At 41.6% G+C, this 14,624-nt stretch overlaps 1 protein-coding gene across 1 annotated transcript in view; it reads right to left on the reverse strand.

The window, feature by feature from the left end:
• The window catches only part of LOC134352263 (serine/threonine-protein kinase/endoribonuclease IRE1-like), a 93,739-nt gene that overhangs the window by 2,255 nt on the left and 76,860 nt on the right, over window positions 1-14,624 (reverse strand). The window contains exons 18-21 of the mRNA XM_063059554.1: window positions 5,566-5,713; window positions 3,197-3,324; window positions 387-510; window positions 229-296 (exon numbers count right to left, since the gene is read on the reverse strand). Of these exons, the coding sequence (XP_062915624.1) occupies window positions 229-296; window positions 387-510; window positions 3,197-3,324; window positions 5,566-5,713 (468 nt within the window). The remainder of the gene's footprint in view (window positions 1-228; window positions 297-386; window positions 511-3,196; window positions 3,325-5,565; window positions 5,714-14,624) is intronic.

Below are 14,624 nucleotides of genomic sequence, written 5' to 3' on the forward strand. Positions count from 1 at the left end.
CTACGGAATGCTTTAGAAGTTCCCATTAATATTAAGGTACAAGCATCAAGTAGGCAGAGCAAAGACCCCTCAACTTAGGTGTCTCTATCTCATTGCAATTCTTCCCAACTTCTAAAGCTTTAAATCTACCCATGTCATCTTCTCTAACGCTTTCACATACCCCGATAACTTTGGATTACAGATGCATGAGGTCTTGATGAGGGTAACAATGGACAACTTGTTCCTTACCTTATTTCTCATGGCTCGGAGAAGATCACGCACAGAGTTTCCTTTGTATGTCCGAAATTTTCTCAAGTCTTGGGAAGAAGAAAAGAAATCACTAGGACTTTTCTACATTTAGTACATTAATAATATTAAACATTGTCCACAATCTTGCAGTTCCTCACCTGTCTGTAAGGGAATGGAGATATGCATCCTCCAGTTTGTTCTTACCACTGTTCTTCCACCGGACTCCAACCTACAAATGATTTGCCCTTCCAATGGTTCCTTTTCTATCCGATCACTCACATCCTAATACAATAAAACAGCATTTTAGTATCTAAATTATCGAAAAGTTATTTTACACATTTCAGGAGTGTTTCGGGCTGTGGCTAAAGAAATTTAAGCATAGTATAAGCACTAAATATGAAACCATGAACTCATGATGCAGTCAGACCTCATCAGCAGGGTACTGGGAATGTTTGCTGATGATTGCACAAAGTTTAATTCTGTTCTATTTGTAACTCCTTGACAAATGAAACAATTTATTTATTCATGCAGCAAGACTTGACAACATTGGGACATGACTGAAAAGTGGCAAGTAATATTTGCATCACAGAAGTGATAGGAATTGACCTTCTCCAGCAACTCAATGACATTACCTTTGCTGAAGCCTAACCTCTGAACAGAAACTCAATTGGATCGAGCACGGCAAGAGACTGGGAATCCTGCAGCAAGTAACTTGCCTTTTGATCTCTAATGTATACTGCCACTCTAAACAAGGCATATGTAAGCAACATAATGGAATTCTGTAAGACCTAGGAACAGAATCAGGCTGTTTGGCCCATTGAGCCTGCTCCTCCATTCCATCATGGCTGATCTGTTATCCCCCTTAACCCCATTCTCCTGCCTTTCCCCATAACCTTTGACACACTGACTAATCAAGAACCTATCAACCTCTGCTTTAAATATACCCAATAACTCTGCCTCCACAGATGTGGCAATGAACTCCACAGATTTACCACCCTCTGGCTAAAGATATTCCTCCTCTTCTCCGTTCTAAACAGACATTCCTCTATTCTGAAGCTATGCCCTCTAGTCTAGACTCCCCAGTTATAGGAAACATCTTCTCCACATTCATTGTATCTACGCCTTTCAATATTCGATGTTTCTTCTAAACTCAAGTGAGTACAGGCCCAGAGCCATCAAATGGTCCTCGTACTTTCTCCTTTAAGACCATAAGACAAAGGAGCAGAAGTCGGCCATTCGGCCTATTGAGTCTGCTCTGCCATTTTATCATGAGCTGATCCATTCTCCCATTTAGTCCCACTCCCCCGCCTTCTCATCATAACCTTTGATGCCCTGACTACTCAGATACCTATCAATCTCTGTCTTAAATACACCCAATGACTTGGCCTCCACTGCTGCCTGTGGCAACAAATTCCACAGATTCACCACCCTCTGGCTAAAAAAATTTCTTTGCATCTCTGTTCTGAATGGGCACCCTTCAATCCTTAAGTCATGCCCTCTCGTACTAGACTCCCCCATCATGGGGGACAACTTTGCCACATCCACTCTGTCCATGCCTTTCAACATTCGAAATATTTCTATGAGGTCCCCCCTCATTCTTCTAAACTCCAAGGAATACAGTCCAAGAGCAGACAAATGTTCCTCACATGTTAACCCTCTCACTCCCGGAATCATTCTAGTGAATTTTCTCTGTACCCTCTCCAACGTCAGCACATCCTTTCATAAATAAGGAGACCAAAACTGCCCACAGTACTCCAAGTGAGGCCTTATAGAGCCTCAACATCACATCCCTGCTCCTATACACAATTCCTCTAGAAATGAATGCCAACATTGCATTCGCCTTCTTCACCACCGACTCAACCTGGAGCTACCGACTCTCAAGAGTTAATTCCTGGATCATTCTCGTGAACCACCTCTGGACCGCTCACGACACTCCAAGTACAGTCTGACCAATGCCTAACATTACATCCCTGCTTTTATATTCTAGTCCTCTTGAAATGACTGTTAACATTGCATTTGCTTTCCTTACCACCATCTCAACCAGTAAGTTAACCTTGAGGGAATCCTGCACAAGGACTTCCAAGTCCCTTGCACCGCTGATTTTTGAACTTTCTCCCAGTTTAGAAAATAGTCTACACCTTTAATTATTCTACCTAAGTACATGACTATATACTTCCCTACACTATATTTATCTGCCACTTCTTTGCCCATTCTTCTAATTTGTTGGAAGTCCTGCAGACTCCCTGCTTCATTAACACTACCTGCTCTTCTACCTATCTTCATCTCATCCACAAACTTGGCCACAAAGCTATTACTTCCACCATCCAAATCATTAACATACAACGTGAAAAGAAGTGGTCCCAACACTGACCCCTGCAGAACACCACTCGTCTCCGAGAGCCAACCAGGAAAGGCCCACTTTATTCCCCTCTTTACTTCCTGCCAGTTGGCCAATCTTCCATCCATGCCCATACCTTTCCTGTAATACCTTGGGTTCATATCTTTTTAAACCGCCTCATGTGGGGCACGTTGTCAAAAGCCTTCTGAAAATCCAAGTAGCAACATCCACTGACTCCCTTTGCAGTCTGGATGAGAACAGTGCTACTGACTCTCATGAAGCTCAACACCATTCAGCACTTCTCATTCATTCTGTTCACCACTGAACGATGCACTGATCAATAATATGAGTGCCATCCCCAACTCCCTTCCTTTGCAGCTACACTTAGTTAGAACAAATTATCCATGGTTAATCCTGAAGCCAAACAGCAGGCTCTGCTTGAGGGAAGTGTTCCTAAATATCCTTTTTATTAAAAGTAAAAGATGATGAGCTGATCTGCTGGTTTTGATCTATTATGCTACTATGCAATAACGTGCCTAGGCAATGTACGAAATGTAGAAAATAAACTTTATTTTCACTTTCCATATGCACCACATTGATCTGGCTGAGTTTTCCCTGAGTGAAATTTACCTGAAAGAACTGAAGCTGCTTTTCTTTAGTCCAGAAAAAGGGGTGTTTCAGGACACACTGAGTAGAGGGTCGTTGCTGTGGATTGTCACTGATCATTTGTTCGATTAGGTGTTTACCCACAATATTCTCTGAAAGAAAGTTAGAACAATATAACTCCTTCATTTTAAACTAATTTTAGCTATTGGACTATGAGAGCACCACTGAAAAACCTAATCTTCTTACCCTGATTTGTATAAGCACATTCTAATAGAAGATGGTGAACAGTTAAGGGAGACACCTACAGTGAGAGCAGGTGCCTCGGGTTAATGGATACCCCCTTTGAAATAAAATAATTGAGGTTTAATCTGATGCCCTGCTGGCTGGGAATTACAAGTCCCAGTTGACTCATCAGATTACTGGATAGTTTAAACATAATCTCTGCAATAATCTTTATTTTTGCATTGTAAAAGCTCACAGCACACTTTCTTATGATCACTTGGTTGCAACGCAACAAACGAAGTGTGCTGAGGATTCACACTTTCACAAACACACCAGAGTTTGCGAGAGGGAGTAGGAAGTTTGATGCGAATATATTTGGGGATTAAGTATCAAAGACTGTCACTTAAGGCATTTCTGAACATATAAGGATCACATAAATATTGTATCACAGAAACAGACTATTTGTTTATTGCGTTCATGCTAGGTCTCAGCAAGACCAACCCAACTGGTTGTTTTCCCCAGACCTTTCTTTGTAGCCTTGTGATTTTCCACTGAATTCCCCTTTAAAAGCAATGATTACTCCTACTGTCTACTCATTGTTGAATACCCCATTCTTGTTCTTTTGCCAATCAACTTAAATCTGTGTCCAATGGAAAGAGTTTCTCTTTATTCATTCTCAATGATCACCCCACAATCTTGTTTGTTTTACCACAATAATCCCATTCTATTTATTCTCTTCTACATCCTTTCTAGACCTTTACAGATCCTTTTAGTGCAGTGACCAGAATTGGATGCACCATTCCACCTTTGTTCCTGTTTATACTTCCTAGCAGGATCCCCAGACCAAAGTTAATAAACTGTTTGGCCTGTAGTTGCTGAGTTTATCATTGGATCTTTTATAATTAGTGCTGCAACACTGGCAATGATCTAATCTTCAGAACTGGAACATTATGTCCATGATAGGATACATCTCATCTACCTTAATCACACCTGCCTTTTCAGTATCTCCTTCATATAAATTTTAGCCTATCCAGTATTTTAATCTTTCCCTATTTTATTGTAACTTTGGCAGTAACTTGTAAAGACAGATATGAAGCATTAATTCAGGACCAATGCCATGTGTTCATGTCTCGCTATGCATATATTTTTGATCTCTCATTGACTCCATTCTCCTTGTAATACTTGTACATTATATACCTATCTTGTTTTAGCTTCATCTTAATCTCTGTTCCCTTTTATTCCTGGGGAACTCCAGTTCTGATTGCTCTATTTTCCAGTCTAGTGGCATATACCTAGGCTATACCTAAATTGTCTCCAAAGGATCTCCACTGATTGATTACAGTTTAATTTACCAGTCTTAATTTCAATTTACAATGGTCAAATCCATTTTAACCCTCTGAAATTATAACTGTTCCAGGTCTTCTACATTAATGTCATTTACCAAAGTTAATCTATATTTTATGGTACCAGGGTCACTTGACCTTAAACGTTATCCCACTGACAGCTGCTTCACACAATCCACTTCATTCTGCAGAAACAAATTCAGCCATTCTTCCTTCTTCACTGGGCTGGAAATGTATTGATAGAGAAAGTCCTGCTAAGCACACATAAGAAATTCTTTCTCCTCTGCCCATTTTTTGTTACTTTAATCCATATTAGATTAGTGAAGCCCCTCATTATTACTCCCCTATAACTCCGTAATTAGAATAAAATTAGAGACATCGATATTTGGCATTTTTACATTGCAACAGATGCCATCTCAGCGTTGTTCAATTAGAAGGTGATTAAAACCACAGGACTATTTGTGTAGTTATGAAGGTTCCTACTATATTAACAACCCTGCGCAGCAGTTTCATTCTAAGAACAAATAAGCGTTCCTACAGTTGCTTCACCGTCTTACAACTCTATTACAAACCTATCTGGATAGCGTTGAAACAATAATTTTAGTGTCTGCAGTTAGGCTCCTGGCAAGATTCTATAGATTTTTCATTGGGTTTGTTGTTGGCAGTAACTCAGAGAAATAGCTAATTAACTAATAACAGATCCAAAAGTGTAGAGCTCTGTTGCTTTTGGCAGTCTGGCCAGAACCTACTATTTTGTGCTGACAATGGCTGGGTGTAAATTCCAGGCTATAATTATCAAAACTTAAAAACAAAAATTCATTTTTTTACCATGTATCTCTTGTTCAAAATGTTCTAATGTGTACCGCCCTAATGAGATATTACTCTGTCGCCTGAATGATTCTCCAAATGGATGTTTTCCTTCAGAAACAACGTAGTAAAAGACACAGCCAGCTGAGAAAATGTCGATTGCATACGTCTGTTGGGAAAAATAGCAGCATCATACACCAATACATAATGAACAAACAGCCCATCTTAATTACATTGATTCCTCTTATTGTAAAGTAATTATTCTGCTTGTACCACCTTCATCAAACATCACTGATAAACTCTGCATGTCCACTTTCAGTCACTGAAACCCATTCTTGTCATTAGCCCTGCTCATTTCTCAAATCTCTCAGCCTTGCTTAATTGTCCTTAATCCTATGTCTGTTGTATGCCCTTATCCTGAATCCTAATGTCAGTGTGCTCAAAGTTTAAAGTTCAAAGTAAATTTATTATCAAAGTACATATATGTCACCCTAATATTTGTTTTCTTGTAGGCATATACAATAACTTCAAGAAACGGGATAGAATCAATGAAAGACCACATCTAACAGGAGGGACAAAAATGCAATGTACAAAAGACACCAAACTGCAAACACAAAAGAAAAAAAACTAAGAACAATAATAATAAACATATAAACAATAAACATCGAGAACATGAGATGAAGAGTCCTTGAAAGTGAGTCCATAGATTGTGGAAACAGTTCAGTGAAGGGGCAAGTGAAGTTAACCCCTCTGATACAAGAGCCTGATGGTTGAAGGGTAATAACTGTGTCCTTGTCTGGAACTCTGATGTCTGTTGTGTGACCTTTTCCTGAATCCTGATGTCTGATGTGTGTCCTTATCCTGAATCCTGATGCCTGCTGTGTGTCCTTATCCTGAATCCTGACGTCTGCTGTGTGTCCCTGTCCTGAATCCTGACGTCTGTTGTTGTTCCTGTCCTGTATTCTGATAATAACATAAGAACATAAGAAATAGGAGTATGGGGAGGACATCTGGCTTGTTAAGCCTGCTCCACCATTCAATAAGATCATGGCTGATCTGACCATGGGCTCACCTCCACCTACCTGTGTTTTCCCTATAACCCTTACGTATTTTCCCTATGATGCAAAAATCTATCCAACCTTGATTTAAATATATTTACTAAGGTAGCCTCCATTGCTTCATTGGGCAGAGAATTCCACAGATTCACCACTCTTTGGGAAAAGCAGTTTCTCCTCATCTCCACCCTAAATTTATTCCCTCCCCCCTGAATCTTGAGGCTATGTCCCCTAAGTTCTAGTCTCACCTACTAGTGGAAGCAACTTTCCTATCCCTTTCATAATTTTATATGTTTCTATAAGATCTCTTCTCATCCTATTGAATCCAGCAAGTACAGTCCCAGGCAACTCAATCTCTCCTCATAGCCTAGCCCCCTCATCTCTGGAATCAACCTCGTGAACCTCCTCTGCACCGCCTCCAAAGCCAGCGGTACAACCTTCCTCAAGTAAGGAGACCAGAACTGCAGGCAGTACTCTAGATGTGGCCTCACCAGTACCCTGTACAGTTGCAGCATCACCTTCCTGTTCTTAAATTCAATCCCTCTAGCATTGAAGGCCAACATTCCATTTGCCTTCCTGATAGCCTGCTGCACCTGCAAACCAACCATTTGCGATTTATGCACAAGCACTCCCAAGTCCTTTCACACAGCTGCATTCTGCAATCCTTTATCCGATCAGATTAAATAATAATCTGATTTTCCATTTTGCCTCCCAAAGTGGATAACCTCACATTTACCAACATTGTACTCTATCTTGCCTCCCAGGTGCCAGGGTCTGGATGTTTCTGATTGCATCCATGATATCTTGAAGAGGGAGGGAGAACAGCCAGAAGTCGTGGCACACACCAACGACATAGGTAGGAAAAAGGTGGAGGTCCTGAAAACAGATTATAGTGAGTTAGGAAGGAAGTTGAAAAGCAGGACCTCAAAGGTAGTAATCCCCGGATTACTGCCTGTGCCACGAAACAGTGAGTATAGGAATAGAAAGAGGTAGAGGATAAATGTGTGGCTGAGGGATTGGAGCAGGGGGCAGGGATTCAGATTTCTGGATCATTGGGACCTCTTTTGGGGCAGGTGTGACCTGTACAAAAAGGACGGGTTGTACTTGATTCCCAGGGGGATCAGTATCCCGGTGGGGAGGTTTGCTAAGGCTGTTGGGGAGAGTTTAAACTAGAATTGCTGGGGGTTGGGAACCGAACTGATGTGACGGAGGAAAAGGAGGTTGGCTCACAAATAGGGAAGACTTGGAGACGGTGCGAAAGGGATGATAGGCAGGTGATAGAGAAGGGATGTGCTCAGACCGATGGTTTGAGATGTGTCTATTTTAATTCTATTATGAACAAAGCGGAGGAGCTTAGAGCGTGGATTAGCACTTGGAGCTATGATGTTGTGGCCATAAACAGAGACTTGGATGGCGCAGGGGCAGGAATGGCTACTTCAAGTTCCAGGCTTTAAATGTTTCAGAAAGGACAGGAAGGGAGGCAAAAGAGGTGGGGCCGTGGCACTGTTGATCAGAGATAGTGTCACGAATGCAGAAAAGGAGTAAGTCATGGAGAGGTTGTCTACAGAGTTTCTGTGAGTGGAAGTTAGGAATAGGAAGCGATCAATAACTCTACTGGGTGTTTTTTATAGACCACCCAATAGTAACAGGGACATCGAGGAGCAGATAGGGAGACAGATTCTGCAAAGTTGTAATAGTAACAGGGTTGTTGTGGTGGGAGATTTTAATTTCCCAAATATTGATTGGCATCTCCCTAGAGTGAGGGGTTTAGATGGGTTGGAGTTTGTTAGATGCGTTCAGGTTGTTTCTTGACACAATACATACAAACCCCATTTCCAGAAAAGTTGGGATATTTTCCAAAATGCAATAAAAACAAAAATCGGTGATATCACAAGACAAAGGAGCAGAAGTAGGCCATTCGGCCCATCGAGTCTGCTCCGCAGCTCCCCCATGAGCTAAACTATTCACCCATCTAGTTCCAATTTTCGGATTTTTCCCCATATCCCTTGATACCCTGATTAATTAGATACCTGTCAATCTCCTCCTTAAACACCCTCAATGATCGGGCCTCCACAGCTGTATGTGGCAACGAATTCCACAAATCCACGACCCTCTGGCTAAAAAAATTTCTCCTCATCTCTGTTTTAACTGTGTATCCTCTGATTCTAAGACTATGGCCTCTTGTCCTGGACTCACCCACCAAGGGAAACAACCTTTCCACATCTACTCTGTCCAACCCTTTCAACATTCGAAATGTTTCTATGAGATCCCCTTTCATTCTTCTATACTCTAATGAATACAATCCAAGAGCCGACAAACACTCCTCATATGTTAGCCCCTGCATTCCAGGAATCATCCTCGTAAATCTTCCCTGAACTCTCTCCAACATCAGTATATCCTTTCTAAGATAGGGGGCCCAAAACTGCACACAGTATTCCAAATGCAGTCTCACTAATGCCCCATAGAGCCTCATCAACACCTCCTTACTCTTATACACTATTCCTCTTGAAATGAATGCCAACATAGCATTCGCTTTCCTTACCGCCAATCCAACTAGGTGGTTAACCTTTAGGGTATCCTGCACGAGGACCCCCAAGTCCCTTTGCACTTCCGATTTCTGAATTTACTCCCCATCTAAATAATAATCTGCCTGATTATTTCTTCTTCCGAAATGTACAACCGTACATTTATCTACGTTGTATCTCATCTGCCATTTCTTTGCCCACTCTCCTAAACTGCAACCTTTCCGTTTCTTCAACATTTCCTGCTCCTCCACCTATCTTGGTGTCATCCGCAAACTTAGCCACAAAACTATTTAATCCAAAATCGAAATCATCGATATACATCGTAAAAAGAAGCGGCCCCAACACCGACCCCTGCGGAACACCACTAGTAACCGGCAACCAATCAGAATAGGATCCCTTTATTCCCACCATTTGCTTTCTGCCTATCAGCCAATGCTCCACCCATTCCAATATCTTTCCTGTAATTCCATGGGCTCTCATCTTATTAAGCAGCCTCATATGCAGCACCTTATGGAAGGCCTTTTGAAAATCCAAATACACAACATCCACAGCCTCTCCCTTGTCAATCTTATTCGAGATTACTTCAAAAAATTCCAATAGGTTCGTAAGGCAGGATCTTCCTTTCATGAAACCATGCTGGCTTCTGCCTATCTTGTCATGCACCTCGAGGTATTTCATAACCTCGTCCTTGAGGATTGACTCCAATATCCTTCCAACTACCGATGTCAGACTAATAGGTCTGTAATTTTCCTTTTGCTGCCTCCTTCCTTTCTTAAATAGCAGAACTACATTTGTGACCTTCCAGTCCTCCGGAACCATGCCAGAGTCTATTGATTCCTGGAAGATCATTTCCAATGCTTCCACAATCTCGAAAGCCACCTCCTTCAGAACCCTTGGGTGCACTTCATCCGGACCGGGAGACTTATCTATTCTTAGTCCACTTAGCTTCCCAAGCACTTTCTCTCCAGTAATCTTGACTGTACCTAATTCTATTCCCTGATACCTCTGGCTATCAGGTATATTGCTCATGTCTTCCACTGTGAAGACTGATGCAAAATACTCATTCAGTTCCTCCGCCATCTCTTTGTTATCCATTATAATTTCTCCAGCATCATTTTCAATCGGTCCCGTATCTACCCTTGTCACTCTTTTACTCTTTATATATTTTAAAAAACCCTTAGTATCCTTTTTTATGTTAATCGCCAACTTCCTTTCATAATTCCTCTTTTCTTTCCTAATGACTTTCTTAGTTTCCTTCTGTAAGTTTTTAAAAGTCTTCCAGTCCTCATTTTCCCCACTAATTTCTGCTTCCTTGTACGCCGTTTCTTTTGCTTTTATTTTTGCCTTAACCTCTCTCGTTAGCCACATTTGTGCCATTTTTCCATTCATGATTTTCTTTTTTCTTGGAATATATTTTTCCTGCATTTTCCTTATTTCTTGTAGGAATTTCATCCAATTCTGCTCTGCCAGCCCTCCATTTAGTTTACTTTTCCAATCGACTTGGGCCAGTTCCTCTCTCATACCACTGTAATTTCCCGTTCCACTGAAATATCGATACACCTGATACCAGCTTCTCCTTTTCAAATTTGAAACTGAACTCAATCATATTATGATCACTACTTCCAAGGGGTTCCTTTACCTCCAGCTCCCTAATTGCCTCAGGTTCGTTACACAGCACCCAATCCAAAACAGCCGGTCCCCTGGTGGGCTTCTGGACAAGCTGCTCCAAAAAGCCATCCTGTAGGCATTCTACAAATTCCCTCTCCTGAGATCCATTACCTTCCTGACTTTCCCAATCCACTTTCATATTAAAATCCCCCATAATTATCTTGACATTTTCCTTCTGACACGCCTTTTCTATTTCCAGCTGCAACTTGTAGTCCACATCCCGGCTGCTGTTTGGAGGCCTGTATATAACTGCTATTAATACAGCCTCCAAACAGCAGCCAGGATGTGGACTATATGTTAATTCACGTGAACCTTTATTTAACTGACAAAAGTACAAAGAAAAGATTTTCAATAGTTTTACTGACCAACTTAATTGTATTTTGTAAATATACACAAATTTAGAATTTGATGGCTGCAACACACTCAACAAAAGTTGGGACAGAGTTAAAATAAGATTGAAAAGTGCATAGAATATTCAAGTAACACCGGTTTGGAAGACTCCACATTAAGCAGGCTAATTGGTAGCAGGTGAGGTATCATGACTGGGTATAAAAGTAGCGTCCATTAAAGGCTCAGTCTTTGCAAGCAAGGATGGGTCGGAGCTCACCCCTTTGTGCCAAAATTCGTGACAGAATTGTTAAGTCAGTTCAAAAGGAACATTTCTCAACGCAAGATTGCAGAGAATTTAGGTCTTTCAACATCTACAGTACATAATATTGTGAAAAGATTCAGAGAATTCAGAGACATCTCAGTGCGTAAAGGGCAAGGTCGGAAACCACTGTTGAATGCGTGTGATCTTCGAGCCCTCAGGCGGCACTGCCTAAGAAACCGTCATGCTACTGTGACAATTATAGCCACCTGGGCTCGGGAGTACTTCAGAAAACCGTTGTCACTCAACATAGTCCGTCGCTGCATCCAGAAATGCAACTTGAAACTGTATTACGCAAGGAGGAAGCCATACATCAACTCTATTCAGAAACGCCGGCGAGTTGTCTGGGCCCGAGCTCATCTCAGATGGACCGAAAGACTGTGGAACTGTGTGCTATGGTCAGATGAGTCCACATTTCAGCTAGTTTTCGGAAAAAACGGGCATTGAGTTCTCCGTGAAAAAGATGAAAACAACCATCCAGATTGTTAACAGCGAAAGGTGCAAAAGCCAGCATCTGTGATGGTATGGGGGTGCATCAGTGCCCACGGCATGGGTGAGTTGCATGTATGTGAAGGTACCATTGACTCTGAGGCATATATTAGGATTTTAGAGAGACATATGTTGCCATGAAGGCGACGTCTCTTCCTGGGACGTCCATGCTTATTTCAGCAGGACAATGCCAGACCACATTCTGCACGGGCTACAACAGCGTGGCTTTGTAGACACAGAGTGCGTGTGCTTGAATGGCCTGCTGCCAGTCCAGATCTATCTCCTATTGAAAAAGTATGACGCATCATGAAGAGGAGAATGAGACAATGGAGACCACGGACTGTTGAGCAGCTGAAGTCTTATATCAAGCAAGAATGGACAAAATTTCCAATTGCAAATCTACTACAATTAGTATCCTCAGTTCCAAAATGATTAAAAAGTGTTATTAAAAGGAAAGGTGATGTAACACAATGGTAAACATGCCTCTGTCCCAACTTTTGTTGAGTGTGTTGCAGCCCTTAAATTCTAAATTTTTGTATATTTACAAAATACAATTAAGTTGGTCAGTAAATTTATTGAAAATCTTTTCTTTGTACTTTTGTCAGGTAAATAAAGGTTCACGTGAATTAACATGTCACAGATTTTTGTTTTTATTGCATTTTGGAAAATATCCCAACTTTTCTGGAAATGGGGTTTATAGATAAGCCTACAAGAGGAGAGACTGTACTTGATCTAGTATTGGGAAATGAACGTGGTCAGGTGTCAGGTCTCTCAGTGGGAGAGCATTATGGAGATAGTGATCACAATTCTATCTCCTTTACCATAGCACTAGAGAGGGATAGGAACAGACAAGTTAGGGAAACGTTTAATTGGAGTAAGGGGAAATATGAGGCTATCAGGCAGGAACTTGGAAGCACAAATTGGAAACAGATGTTCTCAGGGAAAAATACGGAAGAAATGTGGCAAATGTTCAGGGGATATTTGAGTGGGGTTCTGCATAGGTACGTTCCAATGAGATAGGGAAAGGATGGTAGGGTATAGGAACCATGGTGTATAAAGGCCGTTGTAAATCTAGTCAAGAAAAAAAGAAATGCGTATGAAAGGTTAAAAAAACTAGGTAATGATAGGAATCTAGAAGATTATAAGGCTAGCAGGAAGGAGTTTAAGAATGAAATTAGGAGAGCCAGAAGGGGGCATGAGAAGGCCTTGGCGGACAGGATTAAGGAAAACCCCAAGGCATTCTACAAGTATGTGAAGAGCAAAAGGATAAGACATGAGAGAATAGGACCAATCAAGTGTGATAGTGGAAAGGTGTGTATGGAACTGGAGGAGATAGCAGAGGTAATTAATGAATACTTTGCTTCAGTATTCACTATGGAAAAGGATCTTGGCAATTGTAGGGATGACTTACAGCAGACTGAAAAGCTTGAGCATGTAGATATTAAGGAAGAGGATATGCTGGAGCTTTTGGAAAGCATCAAGTTGGATAAGTCACCGGAACCGGACGGGATGTACCCAGGCGACTGTGGGAAGTGAGGGAGGAGATTGCTGAGCCTCTGGCGATATCTTTGCATCATCAATGAGGATGGGAGATGATCCGGAGGATTGGAGGGTTGTGGATGTTGTTCCCTTTTCCAAGAAAGGGTGTACAGATAGCCCAGGAAATTACAGGCCAGTGAGTCTTACTTCAGTGGTTGGTAAGTTGATGGAGAAGATCCTGAGAGGCAGGATCTATGAACATTTGGAGAGGCATAATATTATTAGGAATAGTCACCATGGCTTTGTCAAAGGCAGGTCATGCCTTATGACAGTGGTCCCCAACCACCAGGCCGCAGACCGCTACCGGACCGTAAAGCATGTGCTACCGGGCTGCGAGGAAACGATATGATTTGGCGATATGAAAGGATATGAGTCAGCTGCACCTTTCCTCATTCCCTGTCACGCACTGTTGAACTTGAACATAGGGTTGCCAACTGTCCTGTATTAGCTAGGACATCCCGTATATTGGGCTAAATTGGTTTGTCCCATACGGGACCGCCCTTGTCCCGAATTCCCCCCGCTAAGGTACAGCATTCCTATGAAACTGTTCGTAAGCCGAAATGGTGTAAACCGAAGAAGTAATTACCATTAATTTATATGGGAAAAATTCTTGAGCGTTTCCAGACCCAAAAAATAACCTACCAAATCATACCAAATAACACATAAAACCTAAAATAACACTAAGATATAGTAAAAACAGGAATGATATGATAAATACACAGCCTATATAAAGTAGAAATAATGTATGTACAGTGTAGTTTCACTTAACAGAATCAGGAAGATTAAACCAAAACCGATGGTAGAAAAAAATCAGCTCGTACATGTGTGCGCACACAGGTGGCCGCGCAAGGCTTCATGGTCATGGTAGTCTTTTTCGGGGTAAACACAAGTGTCCCGTATTTGACTGCTACTTTTGTCCCTTATTTGGGAGTGAAAAAGTTGGCAACCCTACTTGAACACCCGCCCCCCCCCGCGGTTGGCGGGTCCGCAGGAATATTGTCAATACTAAACCGGTCCGCAGTGCAAAAAAGGTTGGGGACCCCTGCCTTACGAGCCTGACTGAATTTTTTGAGGATGTGACAAAACACATTGATGAAGGTACAGCCGTAGATGTAGATGTAGTGCATATGGCTTTTAGCAAGGCATTTGATCAGG

The sequence above is a fragment of the Mobula hypostoma genome, chromosome 9 (assembly GCF_963921235.1).
Source record: "Mobula hypostoma chromosome 9, sMobHyp1.1, whole genome shotgun sequence".
In the NCBI taxonomy this organism is placed as follows: Eukaryota; Metazoa; Chordata; class Chondrichthyes; order Myliobatiformes; family Myliobatidae; genus Mobula; species Mobula hypostoma.